The sequence below is a fragment of the Anarrhichthys ocellatus genome, unplaced genomic scaffold, assembly GCF_004355925.1.
Source record: "Anarrhichthys ocellatus isolate YVR2014 unplaced genomic scaffold, GSC_Weel_1.0 scaffold3, whole genome shotgun sequence".
In the NCBI taxonomy this organism is placed as follows: Eukaryota; Metazoa; Chordata; class Actinopteri; order Perciformes; family Anarhichadidae; genus Anarrhichthys; species Anarrhichthys ocellatus.
In genome coordinates, this window is record NW_022280033.1 from 13,241,424 (window position 1) to 13,254,358 (window position 12,935).

The 12,935-nt window shown below is 44.1% G+C and overlaps 1 protein-coding gene across 4 annotated transcripts in view; it reads left to right on the top strand.

Moving 5' to 3' along the window:
* Window positions 1-12,935, top strand: part of micu1 (mitochondrial calcium uptake 1) — a 28,755-nt gene that overhangs the window by 2,332 nt on the left and 13,488 nt on the right. For 2 of the 4 annotated variants that reach the window (XM_031871957.1, XM_031871965.1), the window contains exons 2-6: window positions 1,261-1,425; window positions 2,221-2,413; window positions 4,261-4,423; window positions 6,764-6,807; window positions 10,313-10,324. In XM_031871957.1, the coding sequence (XP_031727817.1) occupies window positions 1,262-1,425; window positions 2,221-2,413; window positions 4,261-4,423; window positions 6,764-6,807; window positions 10,313-10,324 (576 nt within the window). In that variant the 5' untranslated portion in view covers window position 1,261. The remainder of the gene's footprint in view (window positions 1-1,260; window positions 1,426-2,220; window positions 2,414-4,260; window positions 4,424-6,763; window positions 6,808-10,312; window positions 10,325-12,935) is intronic. The other 2 variants (XM_031871974.1, XM_031871982.1) reach the window with 1 other exon arrangement.

Consider the following 12,935-nt stretch of genomic DNA (forward strand, 5'->3'; position numbering starts at 1 on the left):
TGTCTGACATGTATGTGTGTGTACATATCCGTGGCGGAGATGAAAAACTGTTCCAGTTGAACATAAAACCTCGAAATGGATTTGGAGCAGATCTAATATGAGCATCAATGAATTCTCCCAAGTCGACATTTGAGAAATGATTCAGAAATAATTGTCTCGATTCATCATTTCACTTTGTTATTGACAGATATGGCTAATTGTTCATGGTTTTTGGCACTTCATTACATTATAAGACACGCTCATTTGGTGGAGGCTTTTGTCCAAAGAGACTTTACAATGAGTGCATTCAAACCACATGGGAGCCAGAGCTCGAGATCATCCAGAATTGAAAGTGTATCCCCAACAAATATGCATGTTCAGAACCACAACACAAGTGCTTACAGATTTTTCCGCGCTATCGACTTTCATGAAAGTGGTTCTGTTTCACTGAATAGGTTTTTCGTCTCACTGATGTCAACAATATGTTTGGCACCAGTCGTTAAGCGTCTGTCTCCAGCCTCATGGATCCTCATGGATTCCCCTCAGTCCCAATAAAAATGGGCATTAGCATATGCCATGCCTTCTTCGGTCTTTCTACTGAGTCCGTTTGACAATCGATGTCTCAGTAGTTGATAGGATATCGACGCGTGGCAGCTGCAGGCCTCGGTGGAATGAAGTCGTCTGTCCCAGCCTTGGTACACACAGGGGAGCTACAGATACGCACCAGTGGCCCCTCTGCTTAATTGTTAATCATCTTTCCATGACATAGCTGAATGAAGCAACAGTCCAAGTTGAAAATGGAGTTCTGGAGCTTAGCTGCGTGTGAGGATTCCAGCACATTTATGCATTGACTTTTGAAGGTACAGTTGAGCCTGCAGCTCTGTGTGAAGACGGATCCCATGGGTGCCCTGCTATTGTTCTAAGCTTCGCCTCTTGAGATGAGTTTTAATTAGTTTTTTTTAGTCAAATTCTCCAAATCCTTGCCTAAGACTTCAGTGGCTTATGACTGCAGAAGGATGGAAAGGCGGTGTCAGCGCTTCTATGTGATATTCAGCTGTGTGGTTTGAAACGGCTTCATCCACCTATTTGTCGATGTTTGCAATAACAGATGCAGATCTTTGCCATCTATCATTACTTTTTTTTTTTTCTGTCATGACATGCAAGAGAAAATATCCTAAAACAAAATTGTAGAATGTCTTAATTGTTGAGCAGTACAGTCCTGTGGAGACCCTGTTATGAGTGTCAGCTGTTTCACCGCGCCCGTTGTTCTTTTCTCTGCAGAATGTTCCGCTTGCGGGCGTTGTCCGCCGTTTCTCTGGGGCTAGCACAGTTGTCCCGGCGCTACCACAGCGGGGCAGTGCGAGGCTCTGGCCAGAGGAGGCTGATGCTGGCAGCCCTGGCTGGGGTAACCGGCGCGTCTGCTGGTGCTGGGCTGCTCTGGAAAAGGTAAGTCTGAGAAAATGATCATGGCCTTCTGATACTTCGATTCAATTCCGTTTAAAAATACTTAATTTGTCCCTCAAGGGGCAATTCGGGGCAGTTTGTCTTTTATTATCATACAAACTTGTTCACCAACGCCAAAGACGGTTGTCGTATAACTGGGATTTGTTTGCGGTGCAGTACTGATTTGTCGGCAGTTTGACTTTTGAGCACATGCCAAATTGGATTCCCCAGCATTACTGTGAGGGAAACCAACCCATAAAGCTGCTTACCTGCATTCTTGTCGCGTCACAATTTTCATGGATATCCATCACAAAGGAGACTGGTGTTTAGTTAAGGCAAAGCAGTGGAAAGGGTGTTGATGCGATGACTGTGCTGCAGGAGGCAGAGTGATGGATGGCGCCTCAGGGCGTTTGTGTCTGATGGGATGAGACTGTTCCAGGCCTTCACCCCGGGCTTCATTCTCCTTGTGTCTCGTTAAACTGAATTATTCAGCCTACCCCTGACAGACTCGGTTATTCATTATTATCGTTATTATTTCCAATATTCAATTTAGTCGGAAAAATGATCAAGTGGGAGTTTGCCTCGGTAGACCCCTCTGCAAGCAGAACACAGCGCAGAACGCTTACTCATCGTTCCCGCTCTCTGTTTTAACTGTTAACCATCATAGATATAGTACATGGTCACGACACATGTCCTGGATTCTACTTGGTACCAGAGCAAAACACAACTTAACCGTCTTTGTAAATGACATAGAAATGTCTCTCACGTGTTTCTAATCTTTTTTTTTTTTTTAACTAGAGCATATGCGGAGGCCGGGTCCTCCGTCCGACACTCAGAGCAACCAGGCGGGGAGGGGGCTGATTTTGTGAGGGATGCCGCCTCTGAGACAGAGTCGGAGAAATCGGTGGAGGCCAGCAGTGGAGACGAAGAAGGAAGTGAAGGCGGCGAGGGGAAAAAAAAGAAGCCGCGCTCCGGATTCCGTGACCGCAAGGTAATCAATAAACATTCAGTTAGTCCGGTATTTAATTCACCTCTAGAATGGTGCTTTGAAAGCCCTCCCCAATCAATGGCCAATATGCAAACGCCAGTATACTGTATATTTTTGACAGAATATTTTACGGAGACATACAAAGGTAATCAGCATGCAGTGCTGCTGTCGTAAACAACAGGAATGCACCACCCGTAACATTTTATTGCTGTTAATTAGGCACCAGATGACAAATGACAGAATAAAGACTCTGATACGACGCCGAATAAACACAGACTGCAGCTCGGTCGTTGGAGGAGTAGCGAGAAGGAAAGAGGAAGACCATCGAACGTTCAGTGCAATCTTTTCAAAGGAAATGTGATGCAATAATACATCCGACTTAAGGATGTATGTACAAATTGCCTCAGTCTGCCGAAAGCACACAGGCTTCAAGGGAGCAAACCGTTTTAGTAAATTACAGCATCGCAGGACTCACTAGTGTGTTGGTAAAGATAGGTTGTTTGTGCCAGCTCACTCACTCTGTCAAATAAAGAGTCTAGGTCTGATAAAGTCAATTCTGTGTGTAAATGTCCGAGCATGTGCATCAGGGCTTCAAATGTCAATGGTCGAATGTTGCTGGAGTTGTACAGTATGCGTGGTGGGAAGTGCTTCCTCGTGTCTTTAAAACATTTTTGAGATTTTGGTCCTTCCATATGTTTTGTCTTTTATTTATTCTGTCTGAATAATGCTCAAATATCTCAAATGCAAAATAATGCAGCAAGAGGTAATTATCATTCTAATGTGCGTTTTAAAATTCAGTGCTTTTACCCTCTTGCTTTTAAAGTGGTCCGCCGCGCTTGTCTCAGATGTTGCGCAACACTCTGTGAAAACCCGAAGAGACAAAAAATAAATGACTGCTGTGACTGAATTTTACTCGCCTGGTTGTAAATGTGCAATTTTTGTAATGGAAAGTGAGGGCATAAATGTCTGAAAGCTTAAAAAAAAAAAAAAAAAAAAAAAGAAGGCGCATTGGGTCTCCATCAGTGAGGGTGATGCCGAGATCAGTAGCCTGTAAATCTCATTTACCTCTCATCCACACACTGATGGCGGGGGGGGGGGGGGCATGCTCTCTGTGATTTCACTATAGACCAATAAGGTCTGCTAAAGAACGGGAACCAACACGAAAGCACGCAATCATTGCTACAGAGAATTTAGCTTGATCAAAGTCTGTGCATCTCTCTCACTCTTTCTGTTATCAAACTGAAGCTGTAAAATGTATTTTACTTTGTGTACACAAGCATTCAATGTCACATGAAATAACAGTCTGTGTGGATTTACATGGCTGAGCTCGGCTCCCAAACAGACAGTCAGTGTCACAGTTATGCAGCATCTGTTTTGAAACTTTCTCCTGAAAAGCAAATGGCAGCGTCAAGGCAAACATTGACGTGGCTCGTAGCAGAGCTGAATACATTTGTTTTTTGTATTTTCCGAAATGTCGGACTTTGGTGTGTCGGTGATGCCATGCGGTTGGCCTCACCTGCTGGGCACCGCTTTGTGTTTGCTGTGCCTGATCTGCAGTCAGTCTGACTGATGCTGATAGAACTATTTCCTGTTTTGATTGTGTGATCGTTGAGTCAGGAGGTTAATACACTTCCCCATCAGGACTGTCCTCTTGTTTTCCTGCCGCCACCTGCTTCTTTGTTCTGGTCTCTCCTTCACCCTCTCCACACTCTGTTAGCTTTACTTCAGACCATTTAGCTTACTCCACACAGGATTGGAATACTGTTGGGTCTTTGATTTGGTAGAGGCTTAGGTGCTCGTGCCTAATGTGTGAAATGCAGTGTCATTAATTGCTCCTGTCTGGTTGGCAGGTGATGGAGTATGAGAACCGGATTAGAGCCTACTCCACCCCAGACAAGATCTTTCGCTATTTTGCGACGCTGAAGGTCATCGGCGAGCATGGAGACGCTGAGGTTTACATGACGCCCCAGGACTTCATACGCTCCATCACGCCGAACGAGAAGCAGCCTGAGAGTGAGTCTCCTCTCCTTTTTTCAGAACCTATGCTTCGTCTTCATCAGTGACTGCTTTGCTCCCACCGGCACGCTGCATTTCTATTTATTCCTTCAGTCTGGTTCTGTAAGGTAAGTAAATGTTCAGTCTGGTTCTGCCTCTCATCCAGGTTCTTGACCCAAAATATACCCACCCCCCCATTCTCCTTCCAGCTACAGGGACACTTGGCACACGCTTGGCAGTTCCAGACTAATGACAAGTTCATGCTATAACTACCCCGCTGACTGTGTTCACAAATATAAAAGGAGGGGGCTGTCCGATCACGCTGAGTTGAGGGACTCGCGACACAGCAGTTGGTGTTTCAATTAACAGGTTGAGACCAGAGCAGATCTCAGGCGTCACACACGGAGCCAGAGAGATATGTGATCCAGAGCCAGGGGAGGGTTGGCAAGGCGGGGAGCTTCATTTTTCATAGATATGTTTCGGCACTTGTCTTTGACTGTCCATATCTGGTTATTCAACACTGAAATTCATTTAGATGTACATGACATGGGAGTATATTAGCCTCTCATCTCAGACCTGTGGTTGAATGTAGAGCTTGTTAATTACATCCTGCACATTCATCCACAGTAACGGAGGCAAGCCTGCAGTTAGCGCTTAATAAGGACTTAGCCGAGCCTGTCACGTCCGTGCTGCCATTCCTGCTCACCTCAACACTTCGCATGTAACCAATCAGACTCGGCCTAGCTCGGACCCCATTTGCCTTCCGTTCTTAGACCCAGTAACTTGCCTCCTCACCTTGTGATTCCCCAGCTCTTCCTTTATTTATCCTGCTTCCAAGCTGGAATTTAAGTAATGATGAGCCGAGCTCTGTTGGGTAAGAGAAGGTTCAGCAAAGCCGATGAAAAATCCATTAGAAGCTGTAGTTTTACTTCAAAGGCAGCCACTTCAAGTGAAGTTAACCAACAGACTCCCCGCTCAATTAAAAAGAAAATAACGATTAAGTCTCAGATGCTGATTAGTCTGCTTTTGTTGTTTTTAATGTTCTGCAGATTTCCCGGGCCCTTAGACGATGAATAAACCATGAACCTGATTTTAAAAACAAAAACTACTTATAATAGAACTGTCTGTGTGGACAGAGCCTGTAAATATATTGCATATGTATAAGGCCACGGTACACATAAGGGTTCCTTAACAAGTTGCAATTTAAATTTTATGACTAGGTTGTTCCCTCTGCCCTTAGCAGAATAGATCGTGGAATAGTGAGGAATGCTGGGAAGACCAGTCGTGTCCTATTGAATTTGAGCAGAACAAGGCGGCCTCTTTAAGTGCATTTAACGGTCCTTCTTTGCCTGTCATGTGGTCTAGAAGTGTGTCCCTAAGCTTAGTGATCCTGCCCCTCCATTTGATAAATGTATTGATCGTGTTCACTGACCTGAAGTTGAAGGAGTATTGACTCGGTATGGGGAAGGTGATAGGCTATTTTCAGAGGTCTTAAGGTGATGAGGTTTTCTGTAATGCTGATGAATGCGAAGTTCCGTTGAATGAGATCATACTCTCACCGTTGCCCTCGCAGTAAATCTGATTTGAGGAGACTTGTTTCAGCAGGTCACTGTGCTACTAGTCCATCGGCCCGCGTGACTCCTTGAATATTTGATATAATGTTTTAATACTTTATGCTTCATTTAACAGATTAGAAGTGCTGCCTCACACGGGAGCTTAGACATTTATCACCTCAACTGTTTTTAGTTTGAATTACCTTCATTTGGAGGTAGGGTTTCCTGTTTCACGCTCAACTAATGTTTGAGGTGTATTTGATTAAGAGAAAATCACATTCCAAGTCATTCTTGCAGGGAGAGGAATTCTATTCAGCCACAGAATGAATTGGTGCCTTCTGCATAGAAAGAAATAAGACTCATTTATGAACTGATCCATGTGTGTGTGTTTCATTGAAGTCATTATTCATTGACTTGGCAGTGAACCCAGACACCTTTGAGATACTCATTTGAAGCATTGACATATATACATACAGTATACATGAAAACACTGTTGTTCTCGGTGTGCTGGAAGAGAACTTTGTTCGAACTGATGATCAGAAGAGTCGGAAGCTGGATGCTGATGATTGTTTGTTTGAAAGAATTAGCAAAATGGAAATGGGTTGATAATGATTGTTATTAATCTCGAGCACGTGTCAGTGATTACGAAATGTTCGGTAATGACGGCGTGTAAATACATTTGCTCTGCTTCATGCGAGGCATAAATCCTGATCCTCCGGCTGTGTAACTGCTCCGCCTCACATCGTGTCGTCTATTTGTCTAATCTGAACATCTGTTTGTATTCTCTCTTGTCTTCTTTTATTAGATCTAGGCCTGGATCAGTTCCATGTGAAGCGATATGATGGAAAGGTAAGAAGTGGGGAGAGGGTCAATCATCAGCAGCAGGGAGTTATGTCTCAGAAACATTGCAGCCCTAGTTCATGAATTCAATTTAAAGTAACTTGTTGGATTTCATAAATATAGTGTAAACTAATGAGTATTGCATTTCCTAGCTGTGCTAATAACATATTATTACAGCTCGTTTCTTTTCCCGGTCTGCCAGAAGGGTTTATTTCCCACAATGGCCGATGGCAATAATTGCTTATGAAATCCATTCATGCAAAATACAGAAAAACAGATTTTCTTTTCTCACTTACCCCAGCTACCCATGGTGGTATCCGGCATTAAGATAATTTCAGTTTTATGTGCTGAAGTTTTGAGATATTTTTCTCTGCCACCAACCCGATACAACCGAGGTAATTAGACATTTGTTTTGCACCTCAAAGCTCTGAAGCTGCACTGAACTTTGCAGAAACAATATTCCAGTTGTTAATTACTCTTCCACAGTTTACATTCAAACTTTTGTAGTTCAAAGTAAAAGCTCAACATTCAACAATAATGTTAAAGTCAACATATCCTTTTTTTTTTAAATTAAGTTATTTTTTCAGAGTTTTCTCAGAAATTTGTCCCTCAACTCTTAAAAGTTCATCCTAACTTCCAGCGACCTCTGCTCTTAATAATTAGGCCTCATAATCCCCAGAATACACTGAGGGCTTTATCAGTTCATGGCTTGGATTTTAAATATGCATAAACAGAGAAGGAATTAGAAGTGAGGCCTTAATTCAGTGCAGTAGTGAGGAAACTTACTGAAGTTAAGTTAAAATAATAGTCCATGTTAACTGATTCATAAGTGGGCCTGACTTTCTGTGTATACCTCTAAAGTTGTTGATCAAATATTATGCAGCATCTGCTTTAGTTTAATTTGAATGTGGCGTTTGCTGAACTGAATAATATCTGTACAATAAATCTCTGAAATGTAATATAAGTCAAACAGCTGCCACATTCATTCATGCTTTAGGCTGGAATGACATTGAAGAGCACTGTGTGTGTATTGTGGCGTTTACTCAATGTCATAGAAATAAACTACCGCTCATGAGGGCCAGGGGGATTACATCATCGTAAAAGATGACATATGCAAAGAGATAGTGGAGCAAAGAGTGCATAAATTCATAAATAATATTCAAATGATACCATAAGAAACACAGCTCAGAAAGCCTGCATTTCTGGGTCCACTTTGTTGTTTGTTGGATGCATTTCTGTTTATCTTTGTGCACAAGCTGGGATACGTCTATTGCAGGTACAAGTTTTACAGGAGAAAAACATCCACTGTGTATGTTTTGAAAATTTGGTTTCCCTCCCTCTGAATTGAAGTTAAAGTATGTTGCTTGTCACAGACCATACCCTTCATACTCCATTTGTCTTTTTTCACGTCTTTGCTTTCGCTCCTGCTTTGCTGTCTCCTTCTCAACTGTCGCCTCGTGCTGTTTTCCAGTCACATTAATTGTGACGAGAGCAGATTAGCAGAATATCTTGCCTTCCAAATTTTGCTTGAGCTCTTTAAAGTTCAGAAAGGGAATTAAATTAAAGGGAAGGGTAATGATGAAGTATATTGTTTTCAGCCCACACCTGGATCTTATCTGCCTTCAGTTGGTTAAACCTGGCTCAGAGAACGGATCAGCTCCACACTTAGTCATTACGAGGGACATGTACAAAGTGGGTTGTCCAGTGCATAATGACCCATTTAAAGACAATAACAGCAGATGAACTTTGGACAGGCTCCCTCCAGCCCGCCCACCCCACCCCACCATGGCCTATGGCCACAGACTGGCTTTGAAAAGATCTATTCCCTGTTCTCTAAATGCTAGCGTCTCTCTGTTCAGTCAGGAGAATGGAGGCCATCAATATAAATCCTCAGACATCGTTACTTTCATGACTGCTTTCCTTGATATTGATTTGTGACCATTACTGCCCTCTCACTGATCCCGAGGTGCATCCCTCACACCCAGTGGCCAAACATCCTCATTCACTTTTAGCATTAGCTAATCTGCAGTGTGATGATTGTAGTTTCTAAACCTCATTAGACAATCCATCAGCCCCCAGGCTGGTATGATGATGAGTCTGTGCCTCATCTCCATATTGTAGTCGGATGAACCGCAGCGAGTCAGTAAGGCTAAAGACGGAACTCTTTGTCACAACTTCCTCCTTTCGCTTCCTTCTGTAGCTCGGTAGGGATTCTACTGCGCCTCGTGTTTCGAGAAAGTCCCCAAAACTTAACTTTGACTCACCCATATTTTAAAAGCAGATTAACCTAAGAGCTTGAACTATTCATTATTCAAAAGTAAAAGTGAAACTCGGTGGCGTCCTGAAATCAAAATGGCCCCTTTCTGCTTATGTAAATGTCGTCCCTATCTCCGGGCCTCCTCTATTTGCCTGGCAAATCTCTGGACACATGCTTTTCTCTGATACTTTATTTAGCTTGTATTGTCCCCTGAGATTTTCCTGCCAAGGCAAGAGCGACCCAAGAGCTCCCCTCCCTCCCCGGCTCTGCCCAACCCCGTTTTGCCCAAAGACACATGCCTCCTCCTCATTGGCTTAAAGGGCCCCCCTAGCTAGTTGGCGAAGGAATAAACTATTACGGTTTCCTGCCATGAAACTTAAACCTGCATATAATTAAATCGAGATGAAATGGCCTCGGCAAGTACGTGTAGTGTGCAACTCATGGAGCTGAAGGAGGGTGTGGTGAAGTACAAGGGGAAGATTTCATCTGGGGGTTGGGTGGTAAACGGCAATGAAGGCTATAGGTCAATAGCAGAGAGGTGTGCAGTATTGTAACATGAGAGCTCTTTTAAAGGACCTCTGTGTCTAACTCCCCATAGTTTTATTTAGAAATAGCCGAGCTAACTGAGAGATGTGTCACGTACATACAGTTTGGCTGCAGCTGAGTGGAAGAGTGTTTAACGGTGTAAGTGTTATAAACCTCTCACTTCTCCCCCGCTGACACTTATTTGTCCAGGTTCAGTCTGTATGTAAACACATGTCCTATAGAGTTGTTCAAAACCTGTTGTTCATATTGACCCACCATGTTTGTTTTATTTTTTTATGTTCCTGTCCATGAAAACACAGTTATTAGAGAAGTCGTGAAATGTCATCGTTTTATGGCACCTTCCTCCCTCTCTGCGTTGTCTTCTGCTACCCTAATCATGCGGTCATGCTTTCTGCTGCCGCAACCGTACGTTGATGTGACCTGACGTTGTGAACTGTTGATTATTCTCTCGTGCTCTTATCAGCCATCCTCTCTCATTCACGTAACGAGTAATCCCTCCATTTTTTCTCTCTTCCCTGCCTCGCGAATAACCATCATCCTCAAACTCCCCTTCTCCCAAAATCCCCTACTTTTTCACTGTCCCCCCCCCCCCCCCCCATCATTCCATCTACTGATTCCCCATTCCCCCCCCCCCCCCCCCCCCCCCCCCCCCTCTGCTCTTCTGTCCCTCTCTCCTCATCTCCTTCCCGTTCTGCCCCTCCCTCTCTGCAGGACTTCTGGCAGGTATGGGGATGTGTGCCGAGCAGCATGTGTGCACCTGAATGAAAAACTGCACTTTGTATTCTCTACCTACTCCCTCTTCTTCTGTCTCTGAACAGTTTTCTATCTTTGTATTATTCACTCTATCACTCCTCTGTAGTAATACGGAGGGCGTGGCTTCGTGGTTAGTCCAGGGGAACAGCTCAATTGGCTGGTCAGCAGTAGTAGTTTTTCTGTGGTTCCCACATCTCAGCTTCAGCAAGTGTGAAACCGGAGTCACAGCCTCGGTTAACTTTGTGACCACGACGGCAGCCAAGCTGTGTGTTTTTCCGTGAATCATTTCTGACAAGAAATCAGTAGACTGCTAATAAAATGTTGAATTTACATCTAGCTTTCCTCTCACAGGGTATACGTGCTGTAGGGGTTGAACACAGCTCCATGGGGGGAAGGACGGAAGTAGAATTTAGCACCACCACTGTATCTTCTCATATGATAAGGCTGATTATATCATGGCAGTGGAAAGAAGTGTTTCTGATTAGCTGTCCAACAGTTTGACCAAAATACCATTAAACCCCAGATAACCTCACATTGCTTCTGTTGATAACGGGAGTTAGGTCTGTTTCAGTGTCCACCGTTTTTAAAACAACATTTAAAGACGGTTGATGAATGAGTACAGCTCGTCTTATTGCCTGTGGGAAGTGGCCATAAGTGCAATAATACACTCCGATGTCCTTATATGGAAAATAACAGATTAGGATGAGGAAACACCACTCTGCCTTATCTGTTAAATTCATATACCAGAACTCTTAAACCGCTTATATCCCTCACATAAATGTGTATGAGCTAGTTCATTTGAGCATTTACTTGCTACTAGTTTCTAGAAATGCTTCAAAATGTTTGACCAAAGTGCGCTGGAGAAACCTTTTTGTGATTCAAATGCTTCTGATCTATACATTTACATTAAATAAAAGAGCCTTGACCTATGAGCTTTATCTGCTAAATGATTTGGCCTTTGAGCAGGTTTGGATGCGTCTGTCAGTCAGGATGACGCGAAGATAAGCCAAGCGCAGCAAAAGGGCAGGTTACAACCTGAGCAACCTGTAGTGACGGGGAGTGTCATGAGCAGAACTAGGCACACCCCATTGTGTGTGCACTTCTATGCAAACTCCCACCCTGTATTGTTATTAGATGGTGCCCTTTGTACAGCTTGTTGGAGGCAGCTGCGTGCTATATCTTCCCTGCTGAATTATTGAAAGTGAAGACTTTATACATTGCCTCTATAGGGATTATTAAACACTGCAGCGCTGCTGCATAATTTACACTCAAGCCAGTGCCCCAAACTAAAGTTCACATACATTTATAGTCAAATTCAAAGAGGAACATCAAGTCTTGCAAAGCTGAGATGTGAAGAGCAGGTAAAATGAGTCATTCATTAGGAACCTGTATTGGTCAATGCCCAATCATAGCAGTGCTGTTCCCCTGCACTCCCTCTGTCTTGCTTTATGAACACACCTTTTCTCCTTCATCCCTTCTGAGAAATATCAGCTCTAGCTTTTCACACGCTTTGGCACTCTAGCCGTTTTCCCAGCATGCACTGCTCTATTGCATGTGCCTCACAGAGAAAGTAGCTGGTGGTGGCGCCCCGTCTCTCTGCGCATGGTGGCCTCACAGGGTTGTTATTGGGAAACCCAGGAAATGGCTCGTGTTAGCTAAACGTGGAGGCTGTATTGATGTGCTTGATGGCCCTCACAAATCCATCCTCTGGATGTCAGTGCTGCATGATTTCTGTAGAGCATGGTTTAGAGTCACTGAAGGCAGGCGATCTGAAATGTGTCCAAAGTTGTTCCTACATGCTGTGGCCTCTAAAGCCACGCCCGTCTGCCGTGTGACCAGCTGCGACCGAGAGGGGACACCTGTCACTCAGAGGGAGTGCAGGGGGGGGGGGGCTGCTCCAACGGAAACGAGCCTCTTGTCACACCAACTGTTATGTCATGTTCACTCTTTCTGATTTCACAGGAAGCTCCCAGGGGCCGCTGTTTGGACTGTCGCCGCTCTATTTCTGCATCTTTTCACACTGTCTTCTGTTCTCACATGCTTCCTTTGCCCTCTCTGTCAATGTTCGTCTTTATAAAGGCACACACACACACCTAGTCTTTCTCTCTCTCTTCCTGCTCTCCTAATCTACAGTAATAGAGGTTGGGTTGTCTGTACACATGGTCAGCTAATGCGGTTCCCCCTCCCCCCCCCCCCCGTGAGACAGCTGCCACTCCTCAGTGACTGTTTATTGAGCGTTCCACATCAGGGTACATTATTCTGATGGTGTTCCCAGAATAATTACGAGTTATTAACAGTACACCTGCTCTGCAGTGGCCCCTGGGACTAGAGGTGGAAAGCTAATTCATCAGTGTTCTCTCCACCCACACAGCCGCCCGCCCACCTACAGACTGCGGTGTTTTGGTCCCGAGGTACATCATCTCGAACAAGGAGAGAATATTAACTCTGGACCACTCTGATGGTCAAGGATACATTTTTGGTTATGGGTGTTTTGTTGTTCAAGGCAGAGTAGGTCATAGTATAGAATAATGTTGTGTGTGTGTGTGTGTGTGTGTGTGTGTGTGTGTGTGTGTGTGTGTGT